The sequence below is a fragment of the Pituophis catenifer genome, unplaced genomic scaffold (assembly GCF_029215685.1).
Source record: "Pituophis catenifer annectens isolate HBS135680 unplaced genomic scaffold, rPitCat1.0.hap2 SCAF_3, whole genome shotgun sequence".
Classification (NCBI taxonomy): domain Eukaryota; kingdom Metazoa; phylum Chordata; class Lepidosauria; order Squamata; family Colubridae; genus Pituophis; species Pituophis catenifer.
The window spans coordinates 100,114,085-100,134,793 of record NW_027256883.1 but is presented as its reverse complement, the minus strand read 5'-3'; the positions used below and the strand labels follow the sequence as shown (position 1 = coordinate 100,134,793).

The window sequence follows — 20,709 nt, the reverse complement described above, 5'->3', positions numbered from 1 at the left end:
GGACTAAAGCACTGTTATTAACATCTGCTGCTTGCAATTACTGCAAGTTGAAATCCCACCAGGCTCAAGGTTGACTCAGCCTTCCATCCTTTCAAAGGTAGGTGAAATGAGGACCCAGATTGTGGGGGCAATAAGATGACTTTGTATAAATATACAAAGGTATGAAGGCTATTGCTTAACACATTGTAAGCTGCCCTGAGTCTCTGGAGAAGGGCGCCATATAAATTAAAGCAAAAAAAAATTGGTGACCATCACTAAAAAAGGACATAGAAAGCTATGTAGCAAGCTGCCCCATTTGTGCAGCAGCAAAAAGATGTCAGGGGAAAACCCCAGGACTCTTACAGAAAGTAGCTGAGCCTTCAGCGCCATGGAGAGAGAGAGTGCTATGGATTTTATTGTAGAATTGCCAGACAGTGCTGGAAATACTGTTATTTGGGTTGTGAGAGACCTGTTTTCAAAACAGGCACATTTTATACCTTGCCAAAAGATCCCAACTGCTAAACGTTTAGCCAGATTATTCCTAATACACATTTATCGGCTTCATGGAGCTCCACAAAAGTTCATCTCTGACAAAGGGGTCCAATTCACCTTCAAATTTTGGAGAGAATTTTTGAGCTTACTTGGCACTGCCCAGTGGTTGATCTTATCTCATCACGTGTGTACTAACGAAAATTCTGAGAGGATGAACTCGGTGCTAGAACAATATTTAAGATGTTTTATTAATTTTTAACAGGATAACTGGACAGAACTTTTACCTTTTGCTGAAGTTGCATTTAATAACTGTACACTCAAGCACTGGTGTTACTCCTTTTTGAATAGCAACAGGCCAGGATTTCAGCCCCATGCCTGAACTACCCACAGAAGAACTCACCATCCCCTCACTTAAGAAGTGGATGGATAATTTGCAAAACACATGGCCGGTGGTTAGATTGGCCTTAACTGAAGCTAGAGAGGCTTTTAAAATTCAAGCTGACAAGAAAAGGATGGAACCCAAACTGTTCCGTGTTGGAGATAGAGTATACTTGTCTACAAAATTCCTGAAATCATTACAACCATCAAAGAAACTAGGGCCAAAGTTTATTGGACCTTTCCCCATCACTAGAATCATCAATCCAGTAGCAGTTGAACTACTCCTTCCAAAGACACTTAGGCAAGTCCACCCAGTGTTCCATATTAGTTTACTCAAGAGAGAAGTAATCTCATCCCTTAGACCACCTGCATCTACACCACCCGTTCCCATCATGGTTGAAGGTGAACAACAAGGAAATCAAGGAAATCCTTGACTCTAGGATCCACAGAGGGAAAATCCAAAACTTAGTTGCTTGGAAACATTTACCCTCATCCCAAAACAAATGGGTCGCTAAACACCATTTTAGGACTCCTATCTTACTGAGAAAATTTCACTCCCAATACACCAACAAACCTTGTTAATATACTATAATGGATTTTTTTCGTTTATATCTTTTCATAGGTGGATCCTTTCTTTTTCTAAGGAGGCAGCATATCAGATCCCTAAAAGTGATACTGCCATTCAATTGGGAGAAGGGGGGGTGGGCTTGGATTCGATTTATTAGCATTGCCTGTGCCAACAGATATTTTACAACCTATATCCTGGCGCCAAAGAGCCCTGAAATCTCCTTAACTTTGGGGCAATGTTTATGACGGTCATGTGGGCTGTTTCACTTTAAAGGAAATGGAGGATAGGGATGGGAATACATACTTATCTGGTTCTCAGGGCAGCTGGTAAAGAAAACATCTTCATACTTGTGTATTGGCTAAAATCTGCATTCTGGCTAAAGGGGTGGTGGTGTCTCTACTGCTTTAATCCTACTTGTCTTGCCTAAGGGTATTCAGACGTTGCTTTGAATCCATTGCTGTCACTTTTGCTTAATAAAAGGTTCCTTTTGGGCTTCCGGTTTCCTCGTCTTCGGCGGCGGCGGTGCCTTTTGAAGCTCCGCCAGCCCCGCCGCTTGTAGAGCCGCTTCGCGACTAAGAAGCGGCTCGAAAACTTCAAAAATCTCTAGGATTTTTGAAGAGAGATCGCAGGGCACAGGTTGAGCCCCTGCAACCCCCCCAGGGAATAGTTTCTGGGGAGGGAACAGGAGCGGCTCCCATTCAACCTGCTGGAACTCCGGGCGGCGTGGGACAAGTCTGCTTTTGCAGAACAAGCCGGCTACAGGAAACTTCAAACTGAAAGAAAAGGAACCAGCCTTAATAAGCGGCATACTGTTACTTGAACCCTGAAACTCGGAATCGCAAGTATTAGAGTTTTCTTGGCTTTCTAATTTGAGTGAAAAAATGCGGATGAGTGAAAGTGAACTGTAAAAACATGGCGCTTAGCCTTAGAGTTAACGAGCTGGCGAGTGTGGATTGCTGAACTCATCTTGCTTTGTTACAAAGTTTCTAAACTGCTACGAAGTTGCTTCGCTTGTAACAAGAGAAATAAGAGAGAAATTTCTCCTTTTTCAATACTGGACTTTGCTTTACTTTGGTTCTTATTTGATTAAATCTGGGGGACTTTTTCAGAAGTCTTTGTGGAGGCGGGAGAGGAAGAAGAACTTCCCTTTTTAGTAAAACCAGCCTACGTGGCAGGATGGCCTCAAAGAAGCAGGAAGCGAAGGCAACAGGAGGTGGATCTCCCACACATAAAGCACAGCCTCCCCCTGCACAACAGATACAGACTCAGAAAAAAGATTTTGATGTGGGAGATTTAAAAGAATTTATTTCTAAAACTTTGGATGATAAATTTCAAAAATCTCAACAGGAGATAGATGATAAACTTCAAAAATCACATCAGGAATTTATGCAGGAAATTAATGAAGTTAAAGATATGGTGAAACAGAATCAAAACAAGGTGACCAAAAAAATATCAGAAGTGGCGTCTGGCCTGGCAGAATTTATTATGAAAGTTGATTCTAAAGTTGAAGAATTTAAATCAGAAGTTAATGTTAAGATGAAAGACAATGATTATAAAATTGCTGATGTTGACAATAAAATGCAAAGAGTTGAAAATGAGATTGTGATGGTACAATTCAGGGCAATGGAGTTTGCCATACGGCTTCGAGGAATTCGAGAAGAGGAAAGACAGGATTTGAGACAGGTTTGTTCTGAGGCCCTGGCCAATATTCTACAAGTTAATCCTGATGTGGTTTTTCACAAAATAGATAAAATTTACAGAGTGAATTCTTGGGTGGCCAGACAAAGACAATTGCCCAGAGACGTGGTCATATATTTTACAGATAGAGAAATAAGAAATGACATCCTGCAAAAATCCTTTTACACTTCTGTGCAAGTGGGGGGCTCACGAATTGGAATTTATAAAGAATTACCTCCTAAAATGCTGAAAACCAGAAAAGAATTTGGCTTTCTTGTTAAGGAATTGCAAAATCTACAGATACCATTTCGGTGGGACGCCCCAGTTGGTATAATTTTCAGATACAAGGGAGAAAGATATCGTTTGAATACCGTGGAGAAGGCAGAGCACTTTTACACTACTATTCTTAAGGAAAGAACACCATCCCCACGTACATCTACAGTTTTGGAGATTAAGGAGAGTGATGAGAAGCAACCTCAACGAGAACTGCAAGAACAGTCTAAGCCGGAACTAGAGGAAATGCAAGGCGCAGAAGGAGGTTTTCTGGATGAGCCTTTGCTGGAATCTTCTCCAATCTTGGACCCGGTTCGGATGATTGAAGTTAAGGATCAACGTATAACTCGAGCTCAATCTAAGTTACTTAAACAAAAGCAACAACAACAACAGGAAAGACAAGACAAGAAGGTAGTTAAGAGTACTGCACAAGAGACTGGAGCCATGGGGGGAGCAAGATCGAAGCTTTCGGATGACATTCGATTATTCTGCTCTTTGCTCCAGAAAGATGAAGATGACGCTTAAGTGTTTATCTTGGAATGTGAATGGGTTGAATTCAGCACAGAAAAGGAAGAAATTATTTACATATTTGAAACAATTTAATAATGATATAATTTGTTTACAAGAAACGCATATCACAACTCAAGATCAAAAATATTTGATAAACTCCAAACTAGGAACACATTTTATATCTTCAACTTCGCAAAAAAAGAATGGTGTGGTTATTTATGTAAATAAAAAGTTAACAGCTAAAGTTATAGAAGCAGATGAAGATGGCAGGTTTGTAGCAATTGAATTGCCTACAGCAAATGGCCAAATTCTTCTGATTGGAATTTATGCTCCCAATCAACAACAGGACCATTTCTATAAGATGTTACATACTAAAATACTGCAATGGGACTACAGATCTATTTTAATTATGGGAGACTGGAATGGAGTAATTGATTCTAAATTAGATAAAAAGAGTTTGGCAAAGTCTAGGATCAGATTACCACAGACCTTTTTTGACATGAAAGAAGATATGGAACTAAAAGATGTTTGGAGAATACATAATCCAAAAGAATTGGACTACACTTTTTTTTCTGACAGACACAGATCCTTCTCTAGGATTGACTTCATTTTGTTGTCAGATGATTTACTTGTCAAGACCAAAAGAACAAAGATTTTTCCAAGAACTTTGACTGACCATAGCCCAGTATGGATAGAAATTGAGATGGATAAGGTTGAGAGACGTTCTTGGAGATTAAATGAGAACTTGTTTAGATATGAAAAAAATACAACAGAACTTAAAAAGCATTTGAAAGAATTTTTTGAAATAAATTTGAATAAAGGTACCCCAATTGAAATTGTGTGGGACGCAAGTAAAGCTTATATGAGAGGGGTACTTATCTACATGAACTCTAAACATAGACTGTTTCGACAAAAGAAAAGATCTGAATTGGAAATAGAAATAAAGAATAAAGAACAGTTACTTATTAAAAATCCAACAGATGAAAGAATATGCGGTGCTATAAAACTTTTGAAAGACCAATTTCAAATGCTTATGGCGGAACAAGTTGCAACAAACTTACAATATGCGAAGCACAATACATTTTGTAACGCTAATAAACCGGGCAGATGGTTGGCTTACACATTGAGGAAAAAACAAAGTATACGGACTATTGATAGTATTGATATTGGAGGGAAAGAAATTTTTCAACAAAAATTAATTAAAGAAGCTTTTGTGGACTATTATACCAAACTATATGCTAAAGAGGAGGTGCAGAATGGATTTATAGAAAAATATTTAAACGATAAAAGAGTTACAAAAATTACTGATCAACAAAAGGAAAGAATGAATTATCCTATAACAGAGGAGGAGATAATAGTAGCAATTAAACAGCTAAAAACAGCCAAAGCTCCTGGCACGGATGGTTTGACCGCAGTGTATTACAAAACTTTGCAAGCTGAAATGGTGGAACAACTCAGAGATTTATTTTGCAATATTCAACAAGGGGGTAAAATACCCCCATCATGGACAACAGCTTACATATCTTTGATACCAAAAGAACAAGTCGGTCCTAAAAAACCAGAGAACTATAGACCAATATCTCTTTTGAATACAGATTATAAAATCTATGCGAAAGTATTAGCCAACAGGTTGATGCCAGTAATCCAAAAGGTGATTCATGATGATCAAGCGGGATTTATCGAAGGCAGACACATGAAGGATAATGTAAGGCAAGTAATAGATTTATTGGAATATCTTGAGAAGAATAAACAGATTCCTGCAGTGCTGGTCTTTCTGGATGCAGAGAAGGCCTTTGATAGAGTGGATTGGAATTTTCTATTAAAGACTTTAAAAAAGATGGATTTTGGGGATCAATTTATACAGGCGATTTCAGCAATTTACCAAGAGCAAAAGGCACAGATCATTATTAATGGAAGTTTGACAACAGAGTTTAAAATTGAAAAAGGAACAAGACAGGGATGTCCGTTGTCCCCACTTTTATTTATTCTAACACTAGAAGTCTTGCTAAATACAATACGGGACTCTAATATCTTGAAAGGTATAATGATTCGGCAAGAGGATTACAGAATAAAGGCATTTGCAGATGATCTGGTTGTTACCCTATCACAACCAATGGAATCAATAATCCTGATGAAGGACATTATACAAGACTATGGTAAAGTTTCAGGTTTTAGACTGAATCCAAAAAAGACTAAAATGATAGCTAAAAACATGACACAAGATCGTAAACATGAGCTTGAAAGGAGGGCAGGTTTTGAGACTGTACCTAAGGTAAAATATCTAGGAGTTCAGGTTGCAGAATCAAACATGAAATTGTTTCAAAATAACTATGAGGTGTTGTGGCGAGAGGTGCAGAAAGACATGGAGACTTGGAAAAAACTGCAGCTGTCTTTACTTGGAAGAATAGCAGCAGTTAAGATGAACATTTTGCCAAGATTTCTTTTTTTGTTTCAAATGATTCCGGTGCTTAAAAGTGATAAACAATTGAAAGTCTGGCAAACTGGACTCAATAAGTTTGTCTGGAACGAGAAAAAGCCGAGAGTGAAATTGAAAATTATGCAAGATGTTCCAGAAAGAGGAGGTCTTAAACTTCCAAACCTACAGTTATATTATGATGCAGCAGCTTTAACTTTAACAAGTGATTGGTTTGGAAGTAAAAAGGCTGGAATATTGAATGCAGAAAGTTTTGATCTTGAATTTGGATGGCATGCTTACTTACTTTATGATGACAAAGTTGATAAAGTATTTAAAAGTCATATACTTAGAGACTCTTTGATGAGAGTTTGGAAGAAGCACCGACTCAAATGGGATTATAAAATACCGCTATGGCTGGATCTTGGTCATACCTTGTGGAATACAAATATAATGTCACTCGTGGGGTTTTTATACAAAGAGGTTCTTTTTACAGATGCGGGCAGATGGCAGCTGAAGACATTGCAGACACTGTTGGACGAAGGGATTAATTTAACTTGGTTACAATATAATCAATTACAATTGAGATGGAAAGAGGACCAAAAAACTGGTATTATGTTGCACGAGGAAGAATTGGTTAGACATATAAAAGAGAAAGGTCCAATGCATATCAAAAGGCTTTATAATGTTTTGCTAGAAAGGGATTCAGAAACTGAATTAGTTAAAGATTGTATGATTAAGTGGGCACAAAATTTTGAAGAACCAGTGATGTTGGAAACATGGGAAAAAATTTGGGTTCAGAATGTTAAATTTACACAGTCGCAGAACCTGAGGGAAAATTTCTATAAAATGTTTTATAGATGGCATTTAGATCCCAAAAAGTTGTCATGTATGTACCCTAATGTTCAGCCAAAATGTTGGAGATGTGAATGTTTGGATGCTACGTATTATCATGTTTGGTGGACCTGTAGGAAAGTTAAGGCTTTTTGGATAAAAATTTGGTGGGTCATGCAGAATGTTTTGAAGAAAAAAATTCAATTCTCTCCACAATTGTTTTTATTGGGCATAGTTAAGGGTTTTACATCGGGTGAAACAAAATTGATATTGTATATGATAACAGCAGCAAGATTGTTGATAGGTAAATATTGGAAAAATGAAGCTTTGCCCACTATTGAGGAATGGACTTTGAAGATGGCCAGTTTTGCAGAGATGGCGAAGATTTCAGCGTACTTAAAAGATTGTTCACAAGAGACTTATGAATGGGAATGGAAAAGGTGGATAGAATATGTTCAGAACAAATATCAAACTAGAAAGTATCAAATAGCTTTTATTTGAAAATAATGTATTAGAAATATTTTAATGTAATGAGGGTAAAAAGAAAAACTATACAGGGGAGGGAGGGGTTCAAGTTTTTACATAAGTGTCATATTAAGGGTTTTTTTTGTGTGTTTTTTTTTATCTTTCTTTACCAGTTATGAGTATATTATAGGGAAGTCTGGGGGGAGGGTAGGGTTAGGGAGGGTGGGAAGTTTGGGGGTGGGGGGGAAAAAGGGGTGAAAATGTAATTGTAAAACTTTTGCAATAAAAAAAAAGGTTCCTTTTGAAATACTACATTTCAAGAGTTCGTAGTTTCTTAAGTTAGAAGGCGAGGCAATCCTTACAGATAGTGAACTTGTATGGTTGCCCTGCTCCCCAGCCAGGGACTCACCCAATTACTACTACTTCTTCAAGAAGCAGTCTGAGAGCATCCAGCTACTCAGGAGAGTAAAAGGGTTGATTTCAAGTCCTCCCCTTTCCTGGTGTGTGTATGTTGTTCTTCTGGCTTAGAAAACATTCTAAACCTGTAACTATGGAGAAAATTTAACAGAGATCAACTATCTCTACTATTTCAAGAGCTGGAGGCTCTGCTGGAAGTCCAATTGCGTTTTGTATAAGAAGAAAATATTTGTGGATATTAATGTCTATTTTATGTGTATTCCTAGCCATTTCTCATTTGCTACTAGTTTTTTTGTGATCTATTGATTCATTTTTTTTCTTTGTTTTCCCCAATTGTAGAACTTGAAGCGTGTAATGGCAGATGAGGTAAGAGCAATTGTGCTATATATTTTTGGCATTAACTGATTTTGTGAGTTATCTATAAATCCTGATACAAATTTTGTGCATTCTCTTCCCTGGGTTGTTATTAGCTTTCTGATTGCTAATTTTTCTCTTTTGTGTTTTCCTTGATAGAGTATATTAACCATTTTTAAGGATGGTATAGTATTCTTGTCTCTGTTACTGTATTCCCTGATGTTATTTTTTTTTTTTTTTGCAAGGGATGTGTGTACATGTTTAATGATATCATTTAATGGTATCTTTTGTGGAAGCTGAGTCACTTTGACTCTGGCTTCCAGTTTGCTCAATGGATAAATCTATAATCTGCACCAACAGATTGAAAGGAGAGCTTCCTTGGTTATTTTTTTAGAATGGGCCTGGAAGATAACATATGTTACCTCCCTTCTTTATAAAAATCTGATTCTCTGAACTATTCCTATACATAATAGGCATTATGATGATAGGCAAGCACAAGAGTCCCCATTGTTTTCTCTTATCTTTAAGTATCTTGATACTTAATTTGGAGTATTGTTAGTTCTTAAACATGCTTCTAGTGAAAAAAATAGAAATTCTAAATAAATCTTTGTATCCCAAAGGTGGTGGTAATCAGGGTGGATTTGATTTAAATCAAGTCGATTTAAATCATGATTTAAATCATGATTTAAATCACTAGTAAAAAGACTTGATTTAAATCAACTCGATTTAAATCATAATTTTTAAAGAGCAACTGTCATCTCTGCTACTCCTTTGATCTGCTGTTGACTCACCGATAGTCCCGGTGTTGCAGAATATACAGCCTTGTGCTACATAACTAAGCTCCATTTCATGCTGAATAAACTAAATTATGTATGTATCTTAAATAGAAAACTATCTTACGATAGATTTTTACCCCAAAAGTTTTTTATTAAAATAAATTCAATAAAAATAAAAAAAAATCTGATTTAAATCAAAAAATCCCATTTAATTCAAAAAAATCCGATTTAAATAAAAAAAATCCGATATTTTTGATTTTTTAAAAAAATCATTGATTTTTATCCACCCTGGTGGTAATGGATTATTCATCAGTAAACAAACTGAAACTTAATTTAGATGAGAGTGAACTCTGATGGTTATAAAATGAGCCTATTCAAGGACAGGATACTTTGCTTTGGATAATGTTGCACGCCTCTTTAATATAGAAATTGAGAGAGACTGCTTTTAGCTGGTTGAGTGACACAATGAAAACTGCAGAAACTGTCCTATCCCATTTTAAAAGAAAACATTTCAAATATTATTCAAAAGGTAAGCATTTTGTTTCCACCCATTTTTCTGAGGTACCAGGCTTGGTATAAAACTGAAGAATTTTAATTGATTTACCCCTATAGAGTACTGTATCTTTGTTGTGTCTGGGGTTTTTTTTTGGGGGGGGGAGTTCTGGGATACAAAGAGGCATGGCATAGCTAGTTGGCAAGCAAATTCACAAGCTGAAAGGGGTTAGAAGAATCAGGATTGTCTTAGTATAGTGGCTTGTGAAAATATACTATATTATTCGGAGAAGCAATAGGAGTAAGCTGAAACAATGAGATAAATTAAAAAGTAGCATTCATAGTTTTGCCATCCCTAATCCTAGAAACACATACAACATTGTTTTAAATGTGTTATAGCTACCAATTTTAGCAAAAGAATAATGCAAAAAGCAGTACTTTAATCATACGTTTATTCTTTGAAACTCATGCTAATGCTTGGGATAGTCCCTATATTATACACTTGTTCAATCATTGTCAAAAAGTTTAAATCTGCCCTAATAAAGAGTTTGACCCAAGAGTGCATATTGAGTTTCCTTGAATCAATCCTCCATCTTGAGCCCATATGGAATTGTAACATCATTGTCACAAGGGACAATGAGTTTATTTTATTTTATTTATTTATTTTTATTTTATTAAATTTCTATACCGCCCTTCTCCCGAAGGACTCAGGGCGGTGAACAGCCAGAGGATAAAACACAGAGATACAAAATTTAAAATAGATTAAAAGAAATTAAATAATTTAGGCTGAATTTTAAAATACCCCATAATTAAACAGATTAAAATTTGTGTTTAAAATTTAAATTTAAAAAAGGAGAAGATTTAGGCCAGGCCAGTTTGATGAAATAAAAAAGGTTTTAAGCGCGCGACGGAAGGTGTGAAGATCCGGGATCCTCCGTATCTCCGGGGGGAGCTCGTTCCAGATCGTAGGTGCCCCCACAGAGAAGGCTCTCCCCATAGGGGCCGCCAGTCGACATTGTTTGGCCGACGGCACCCGGAGGAGCCCCTCTCTATGGGAGCGTACTGGCTGGTGGGAGGCTATTGGTGGTAGCAGGCGGTCCCGTAGATAACCAGGTCCTAAGCCATGGAGCGCTTTAAAGGTGGTAACCAAAATCTTGAAGCGCACTTGGAAGACCACCGGGAGCCAGTGCAGCTCGCGCACGAGAGGTGTTACATGGGAGCTCCACGTTGCTCCCATCACCACCCGCGCGGCCGCACTCTGCGCCAGTTGGAGCCTCCGAGTGCACCTCAAGGGGAGCCCCATGTAGAGAGCGTTACAATAGTCTATACGAGAAGTGACGAGGGCATGAGTGACTGTGTGTAGGGAGTCCTGATCTAGAAAGGGACGCAACTGGCGGATCAGGCGAACCTGATGAAAAATCCTCCCGGTCACGGCCGTCAAGTGCTCTTCTAAAGACAGCCGTGAATCCAGGAGGACGTCCAAGTTGCGAGCCCTTTCCTTGGGGGCCAATGATTCACCCCCAATAGTCAGTGAGTTAAGACTTAAATGGCCACATCAAAGATATTGAGAGGTGAGAAAGTAAATACAGTTCAAAATAATATTAGCTTTGCCATCCCAAAAGAGTCAATTTAATAGTTTAATAAAATAACTCCTTAAAGTGGGCATAATTTCAGTAACAGATTATTCATTAGCCATTCTGCATTTAATCTTTTCACTGGCCTCTCTGTTTGGAATTGCAACAGTGTTGTGTGGATGTGTGTGTTGTATACAGCAGCAGAAAAGAAATCAATTTTGTAAAGCATTTTGCAGACGTTTGATTCAATACTTGTGAATCTCTACTTTGATATGTAATCTCTTTTCATGGAATGATTCAGTTGAAACTTTGGTGAAAGGCCCACTAGAAGCTTTGCACAGACAGCCCTGGTAATTAGCAGAATTGCATGAAGAGATTTAAAAGAACATTGATTTTGATTTTTCCAATATATTGCCAAAGTACTCACACATTATAGTTAAGAAAGTAGCACAATTTAAAATTGAATGGAAAAGAATCGAAAAAGAACACTGATGTTAATTTTATATTTTATTAATCAGCTTGAAAGGTTCACCAGTATGAGGATAAAGAAGGAGAAAGAAAAACCCAATACAACATATAGGAATTCATCTACTTCATACTCAGATATTTCTGGGTCAGGTCAGACATTGCAGGATATCTCTGATGAAGATGTGCTGGTTCTCTTTGAGCAGATGCTGGTAAGTACCATTACAATTATATCTTGAGAATAACAAAGCTAAAAGTTTCCTATGCTTATAGTTATTCTGAAATGAAAGTGTGATTTCTGTGATGTGAAAAATTCTTTCTGCTCTGAGAAGGAAGACTTTGATTTGTTTTTCTACTACAGCAAGTAAACAAAAATCCTAAAACCAGAATTCATTTGGGAGAAATCAAGTATTGTAATTTTGTCAAAGGAATATAGCTTCACCTAGTAGGGATGGTGTATGGAATCATTCCTGCAGTGTACATGAGGATAGACTTGATGATTTCCTAGATACCTCCCAACTCGATAATTCTATGACTATTTTTATGCTTTCTTTGCTAGGTGGATATGAATCTAAATGAGGAAAAGCAGCAGCCTTTAAGGGAGAAAGACATTAGTATCAAGAGAGAAATGGTGTCTCAGTACCTGCATACTTCCAAAGCTGTGAGTTCTTGGATTGTGGTCAAATTTATAGAATACTTCTAGGGTTTGCTTGATTTATGTTGCAGGATAAGTGAAACTGATTAAAGATAATCAAGCAGCACATTTGTGAGCATGGAGAAAAGAGCAAGAAGATTACTACAAGCAGGCATGGGTTTGTAAAAACAACATACTAGACAAACCTTATTGCCTTCTTTGACAAGGTGAATAAATTACTGGATAAGGTGAATGCTATGGATGTAGTTACTTAGACTTCAGTAAGGCATTTGACAAAGTAGTCTATAGCCTACTTGGTAAGATAGAAAAATGTGGAATAGACAGTACCACCAACAAATGAATTCCAATGGAATTACATCTACATCAGCGGTTCTCAACCTGGGGGTCGCGACCCCTTTGGGGGTCGAAGGGCCATTTCACAGGGGTTGCCAAAGCCCTCTCCCCCCCCCACGCCTTCACTCACCCTCACCCTCTGCGTTAGATAGCCGTTCGCCGTTCGCTTACCCCGCCCACTCCCAATCTATTGCTGCCTCCGGAGTCCCAGCTAATGTCTAGAGGGAAAAAAACTTTAAATTCTTGCCGCGGGGCTTCAAAGGGCCGCCCTACAGCTGATCAGTGTTAAAAGAAAAAAAATGAATAGACCGGTGCCTGCAAAAATAGAAAAAACAGCCCCTTTCAGCTTCAGCATAGGTTAATTATATAAGTTGATTTGATCAGCCTCCGGACTCTCAGCTGATTTGCTCTCAGCTGTTTTGCGGAGGGCTCTTTTGCTAGCTAGCTGCAAAGAGGTAAATTCCTGGAGCAGATTTTTTTCCCCCTAGCTATGCTGAAAAAGCGAAATTGAAAGTAAAGCAGGGTCTTTGCTGCAACGTGACAAAATGAGGCAGAGAGAGATTTCTTTTTCTTTTTCCTCACCAAAAAAGGTAGGTGCAAACAATGGGAAATTTAGGGCAAAAGAGGAGAGTTCAAGATTTTAAAACACAAAAGAAAAAAAGCTCTATTTAACTAGGGAATTGTAATAATTGAGATACTATTAATTGTATATTGTGTTGAAAGCAGAAATGGTTAAGTTGTGGTTTGGAGGAATATATGGGGGAAATTATTTGGTTTATTATTATTGGTAAATATAATTAATTGATTTGTAAGAAATTGGATTGCATGGAAATAATTGGAATATTCATGTTCATATTGATTAATATACAAAAAAAGATAGTTATATAACTAATTTATATTAAAATGTTGAATTTGTATTAAACAACTGTATTACATAATTACATAATTAACCAATGTGAGGATGGATATAAAAATAGATGACAATGGGAAGGGGTATAATATAGAATAGAAGGGAAAAATTGAATTTGATTAAGATTAGAGATGAGGATGAAGGGTAATATTGGTTTTTTAAAAAAATAGATGAGGAATAAATATGGTAAAAAGGAAATATAGAAATTGTAAATTTAATTGAAATGACTAAACACTGTGTTGGAAGAAATATCCTTCGGGTTCTGCTCCAAGTGGGGAAAAAGACACTGGAAACATGGAGACTGCTTGGAAAGATGGTTTAATGGTGGACAGGATCACATGGCTTGAGTTCCTGAACAGAAAAGGAGCAGATACAGTAAATCCTCGGGTTTTTATGCTCTCTCTGGCTTTGCATTTCTTTGGGCCCCAAAAGAGTATCCTGATTGGTTGTCAGACTCCCAGGGGGTGGGGGTCTTAGCTAGCCTTGCTGGCTGATGGTCACATGTGCTTCCCAGGTCACATGCTTCCCAGGTCACGTGTGGTGAGTTTCGGTTGCTAGATGGGGCCCATTGTGTTAGTTTCTGTTGCTATTGTGTTGCAAATGTCCTTTGACAAAGGATTGACTTTCTGCCTCTGGCCCATTAACAAAGGGTGGGGGGCAGGAAGGTGGGAGCTGCTTTGTCTGTAAAATATGCTTCTCTATTTCTCATCCAGGGAAATATAATATTCTGCCTTTTTAATATTTCCCAAAATATTTCATTCTTCTAGGAAAGGGGTGGGTGCTAACCTCCTACAACTGTTTAAATTTGTGAACCAGCCAAATACTCTGTTCAAAGAAAATACGTTATATGTTTGTATGTGTGTTTCTAATTATTGCTATTTATTCCTGTTTGTTCTCTTTTATTCTTTAAAATTTAACAATTCATTCTTTATCTTAATATCTTTATATTTGTTTGGGGTTGGCTTTCTTCCCTTTCATCTTTTTTATTGTACAGCAATCTTTCTCCTCAAACCTACCACCTCTCTCTTTTCTTTCCTTCTTACTTTCTCTTCCCCCCTTCTTCTTCTCCCTACTTCCTCTTCCTTTCTCCTTCTCTTCCTCTCTTCCTCCCTCTCTTACCCTCACTCCTACTCTAATTTCCCTTCCCTTCCTTCATCCCTCTCTATTGCTGTATCCTTTTATGCATATGGACTATTCAGAGGGCTGAAAAAGTTATTTTTGACTGGTCCTCGCACTTTTGACCAGTCCTCGAATTTACGACTGTCCTCACATTTTACGTTTTTTGCCCTATCTTATCACCATGTTGAAGAGAAGCAGTTGTGAAATGAGTGACATGGTTGTTAAGAATGCTGCACAGGCATAAATGTGAGGATGGTCATAAGTGTGAGGACCAGTCAAAAGTCCGAGGACCTGTCAGAAATGACTTTTTTCAGCCCTCTGAGTAGTCCCTTAATACATAGCCATGGCCACCTGGTCACATGACCTCCAAGTCACACCCACAAAATAAGCCACACCCACAGAATCGGTAGTAAAAAAAATTTAGAACCCACCCCTGGTTGGGGGTCACCACAACATGAGGAACTGTATTAAAGGGTCGCGGCATTAGGAAGGTTGAGAACCACTGATCTACATGGAGGGAAGCCTGCAATGGGATACCTCAAGGTTCTGTCTTGGGGGCAGTAATCTTCAACATCTTCATAAATGATCTAGATGAGAAGATAGAAGGGAAACTCATTCCCTTAGCGAACATTCAAAGTTACACAATATGCGTCTCCTAGCATTTATTTATTTATTTATTTATTTATTTATTTATTTATTTATTTATTTATTTTAATTTTAAAACAAAACTTTATTCATTCTTAAAAAACATTTAAAACATACAAGTTTCTCTTAATCAAAAACAAATTTACATATACAGTACACAACTTCACCTACTGACTAATTTCTATTATATATACATATATACATACACACAGTGACTTATTTCCTTTTCTATCCATCTGACAGTGCTATTTTTAATTGTATTGATTTCTTCTGGATTTCATCTTTACCCATTCCCCCTCCTCTGGTTTATCCACTGGTATCATCTATTCCATATTGTAAAATATTTTGAGTCTTCCTTGTCCTGTAACTCTAAAGTTAATTTGTCCATTTCTGCGCATATATAGATTTTTTGTATTAGCTCCTGGTCGGTTGGCAAATGATCTATTTTCCAGAGTTGTGCTAACGCTAGTGTAGCCGCCGTAATTATGTGAAGTATTAAATATTTTATATCGTTTCTAATATTCTTTTTAATCATGCCTAATAAAAAGATTTCAGGTTCTAATTCAATTTCGTAATCTGTTATTTCTACTATCCATGTTTTTATTTTGTTCCAATATTTCTTAATTTCTGGGCAAAGCCACCAAGCATGGTAAAAAGTTCCCTGTGTTTTTTTACATTTCCAACAGGCCGGATTTACGTTCGGGTACATTTTGGCTAACCTTGCAGGGGCCAGATACCATCGGTACCACATCTTATAGTGATTTTCTTTATAAGCTACCGATTTTGTCATGCTGTAATTGTTTTCCCATGCTCTTTCCCATTCTTCTAACTGTATACTGTGCCCGATGTTCCTCGCTATCATCTGCCCTTTAACCAATTCTTCTGCCAAATCATATTCAAGTAAGTATTTATAAATTTTCAAAATTAACTTCCCTTCTTTAGATTCTAATAATTTGTCCAATCGATTTTGTTTTAAGTCTATTCCTCCCTCCTCTTGGTTCTTTTATATCTTATCTTTATTTGTGAATAGGGCCACCAGTCTATTACTATTCCTTGTTCTTTAAGTTCTTCCCTAGTTTTCAATTTTCCCTGTACATCTACTATTTCTCTGTATTTTAACATTTTTTGTTTTGATAATATATTGGGGTGAGTTATTGCTTCTATCGTTGATAGCCAGCTGGGAATTTTCATGTAGTGTTTGCATTTGATTTGTTGCCATGTGTTGATTAAAGATTTCCTGATAGTGTGGTTGTTGAAATGTTTGTATATTTTATTTCCAGAGCTCCATATAAAGGCATGCCATCCCTTCATTAAGTCATGTCCTTCCAGATTTAACAGTCTTTGGTTATCCAGGGTTATCCATTCTTTGATCCATAATAGGCTTGCAGCCTTATAGTATTTTTCTCAGTCACGGAGGAAACGCCGGTCACTAAAGGGTTACAACCAAGCCAGTAGCTCTAGGACCGAGTCCACCAACAAAAGAAGCCCCGCCTCTTCCTGTATCCAGTTTTTCGACTCGGTCCGGTAGAGGACAGTCGTGTCTGTTAGTTCTCTCTCATTAACTCTTCGTGGGGGAGTTATTTGGCCATTGCTGGCTTATTTCTACTTAGTTTGCTCTTTTCTGCTCAAATTGCTGGCGTTTTCTTCAAAAGCGGCTAAACTTTATTGGAATCAGCTGGGGAGTGCTAGAAACGCTCCAGCAGCCCTGAGCAGCCCTGCAGCAACGCCCACGTGCGTTTTGCATCGCCCTACCTTTTGCAGCACTTTCAAAGGATTTTGGAGGCTTTTGGAGAGGTTTCCCTGCCTCCTGCTGCTGTTGGAGAATTCTGGCTGCTAATTTCTGGCGCGAAGGCTTTTCCGCGCCCAATTTTGCCACGCTGTTAAGCCCTTTGGCTAGTGGCCATTTCCTGCCTCCTGAGTAATCTTCCTGGCTCCTGGATTCTACTCTGCTTCTCTCCTGGTGCAGTGAGTTACCTGAACCACCAATTATTCCCTGTGGGTGCATTTAAGGGTGATTTCTATCCTTTGCATTTATTCTGAGCTGCAAAAGTAAATTTCTGCTTTATCATGGCTGATGCTAGGAGCAATAAATCCCAAAGCAAAGGAAAAAGGGGCCATTCTTCTGATCCTAAAGAAAGTTCCTCAGGGGATTCTGTTCCTCCCAAGGCAGCCAGAATTTCTACTAGATCTAATCACTCCAAGAGTACTAATATTGCTGCATCATCAAGAGAAGAGACCAGGAGGCATAAGGTCATGGAAAAGGCCTTTCAAAAAGCTGCTTCAGAGGCCTCTAGATTTTCATCTCCTTCTGTGGGGCCTTCTAAATCTCCTGCCCTCCCCACTTCCAATGTGGCTGTTCCGTCTTCCCAAATTCAAATTGAACATGATTTTTCTCCTGATCAGTCTACTCTGGGTGAAAATGTAGTTGTTGATGCTTCTTCAGTTTTTCCTGCTGCTAGGCCTCTATCTCCAATTGTTTCTATTCAGGCCCCCCCAAGGCAAGAATTTCCTGAGGCTCAAGCCCAATCCTGCATTCAGGGGTCTGAGGCTCCTGTAAATTTAACTCCTGCCCTAGCTGAACTTATTTCTGTTTCAATTAGGCAGGGTATTGCTGAAGGCCTTCAGCAAAGGGCCTCTTCTGAGGCCTCCAGTTATGTGAGTCAGCAGAGCCGTTCTGTGAGGGCCCAGGTGGTTGCTGATCCTGTGCAATGTGAAGAAAGGGTGGATTCCCCGGAAAATGCAAGTCAAGGTTCCCTGTCTGAGGGGGAAATTGCCCCTGATCAAGATCTCTCGGATGATGAAGGTCTAGAACCAGACCAGCCTTCCTTCATTGGTCTTTTCAAGCCTCAATTATTCAGATCCCTTCTATTTAAAGCTCAAAATGTTACTGGCCTGGGAATTTCTTCTACTCCTTCCTCTCAAGGGGCTTCTACATCCTCTTCTCAGCATCCCTCTTCATCATTATTATTTCAGGAACCTTCCATTCGTGCAGAGGTCGTTCCAGCTCCCAAGCTGTTTTCTGATGTCGTTCAAAGACAGTGGTCTTCTCCTAGTTCTGGCCCGGTTCCCAATGGTCTAGATAAAAGGTTTTATAATATGGCATCTGATTTTGCTAATATTCTTCAAGTTCCTTCTGTAGATGCTCCCGTTGTCGCCCTCTCTTCTGCATCTCCTCTTACTGGTCCGTCAGAGGAATTCCTGCACCCTGAAGATAAGAAGTTTGAACGCTCCTTGGTCAAGGACCACCAGGCCTCAGCTTGGTCCATTCAGGCCTCCTCGGCCGCTTCCTTTTTTAACAGGGCTTCCATTCTTTGGCTTGGCCAACTACAGGAAAGGCTGCCTCCTTCTGATATGCGATCTCACCAGGACATCAACAAGATCCTAGCTGCTGTTGAGTTCTCTGCTGATGCTACTCTGAATGCGGCAAGGTTTTCAGCTAAGGCTATCGGGGCTTCAGTCACTTCTCGTAGACTCCTGTGGCTTCGTCAGTGGCAGGCAGATGTTCGGAACAAGTGGAGACTGGCATCAGCTCCTTTCTCGGGGAACTATCTCTTCGGCCCAGCCTTGGACCCACTCCTCATTGAGACGAAGGATCATCGCAAGATTCTGCCCGCCTTATCGAGAAGATCTGATCCTCATCAGCAGGGTTCCTTTCGAAGCCATTCCTTTCGCTCCGACTTCCTTCCAGTCCAGGCCTCAGCGGTACTCTCAGCCCAGGGGCGGACAACAGCAGGATTTCCAGGTCAGGCAGGGGTCCCGTTTCCCTCCCCGCAGACCCTTCAGGGGGGGTAGGGGGCGTCCCTTTCGCAGGTCCCGTTAGTTCTCCTTTACCTATCTCTGACTCCTTAATTGGAGGTAGGTTAGCATTTTTTGCTGACCAATGGGATTGTTCAGTTTCAGACCCCTGGATTAGACGTACTATTAGGTTTGGGTTGACCCTTGAGTTCTCTTCGGTTCCTCCTGACTTGTTTGTCAGATGCCCTGTCTCTCATGTCAGGTCCGAGAGGGTTCTGCTAGATGAGGCTATTCAACATCTTTTGGAGATTAGGGCTGTTCAATGTGTTCCCCTAGGGGAAGTTGGCCAGAGATTCTATTCCCGTTTGTTTCTAGTTCCCAAGGCTTCAGGAGGCTGGAGGGCCATATTGGATCTTAAATCCTTGAACCGATATATAGTCTATCGTCGGTTCAAGATGGAATCCCTCCAGACCATTCTCCTTTCTATCCGTCCAGGTAATTTTTTGTCTTCCATCGATTTGACGGAGGCTTATCTCCATGTGCCCATTTTTCCGGACCATCGGAAATATCTCCGTTTTTGTTATCGGGGTAGGCATTATCAGTATAGAGCCCTTCCCTTTGGCCTTTCCTCAGCTCCTAGGGTCTTTACAAAGATCATGGCTGCCTTATCGGGCCATATGAGATCTTTTCCTATTAGAGTTTTGTTTTATCTAGATGATATTCTTATTTTGTCTAGTTCTGAGGTTAGGGGTAATGAGGATATTCAGGTCACCCTTCAGACCCTGCAATCCCATGGTTTTTTGGTTAATCGTTCTAAAAGCAATTTAGTTCCCTCCACGTGCATTCAGCATTTAGGGGCTGTTATTGATTCTGTCAGGTTGCAGGTTTCCCTTTCTCAGGATCGTCAGGACAGCATTGTTGAGCAGGTAGGTCAGGTTAAGGCCTCTCGCTCTTTTTCCCTCCTGGGGCTTTCCCGCTTGCTAGGGAAAATGGTTTCTGCCTTCGGGATCACTCCCTGGTCTCGGTTTCATAGCCGGGAACTTCAATGGTTTTTACTTCCGTTTCAACGGTCTCGCAGGAGCACGTCAGAGGCCAGAGTCCCCTTGACTCCTCAAGTTCTCCGGTCCTTGGCATGGTGGACCTCTCCGGCTCTTGCTCAGAGATGCCTGTTCAGAGTGCCTCAACGCGTGAGCATCACCACGGACGCGAGCCGCTTCGGATGGGGGGCTCACCTGGGGTCTCAGCTGGCCCAAGGGCAGTGGTCGGTCCAGGAGAGGGGACTTCACATCAACATCTTGGCGCTCAGAGCCATCTTCAGAGCTCTTCGCAAGTTCGCTCCTCTCCTTCGAGGTCTGGATGTCTTGATCAGAACAGACAACGTAGCTGCCAAGGCCCACATCAACCGGCAAGGAGAGACCCGCTCCAAGGCTCTCATGAGGGAGGCATCTCATCTCTTCAGGTGGGCGGAGAGTCACTTGGCATCCATCCACGCCTCTCACATCTCAGGGTCAGCAAATGTTCAGGCGGACGCTCTCAGTCGATCGGTGGTGGACCAGATGGAGTGGAGCCTCGATCCACTTCTGTTCCAGGACATCGTGCATCGCTTCGGCCTTCCAGTAGTGGACCTCTTCGCATCCGAATCCAA

General features: G+C 39.7%; 1 protein-coding gene across 1 annotated transcript in view; it reads left to right on the top strand.

Annotated features, from left to right (window-relative positions):
* The window catches only part of DIAPH1 (diaphanous related formin 1), a 205,472-nt gene that overhangs the window by 31,630 nt on the left and 153,133 nt on the right, over positions 1–20,709 (top strand). Inside the window, 3 exon segments of the mRNA XM_070940849.1 lie at positions 8,346–8,372; positions 11,721–11,879; positions 12,227–12,328. Of these exon segments, the coding sequence (XP_070796950.1) occupies positions 8,346–8,372; positions 11,721–11,879; positions 12,227–12,328 (288 nt within the window).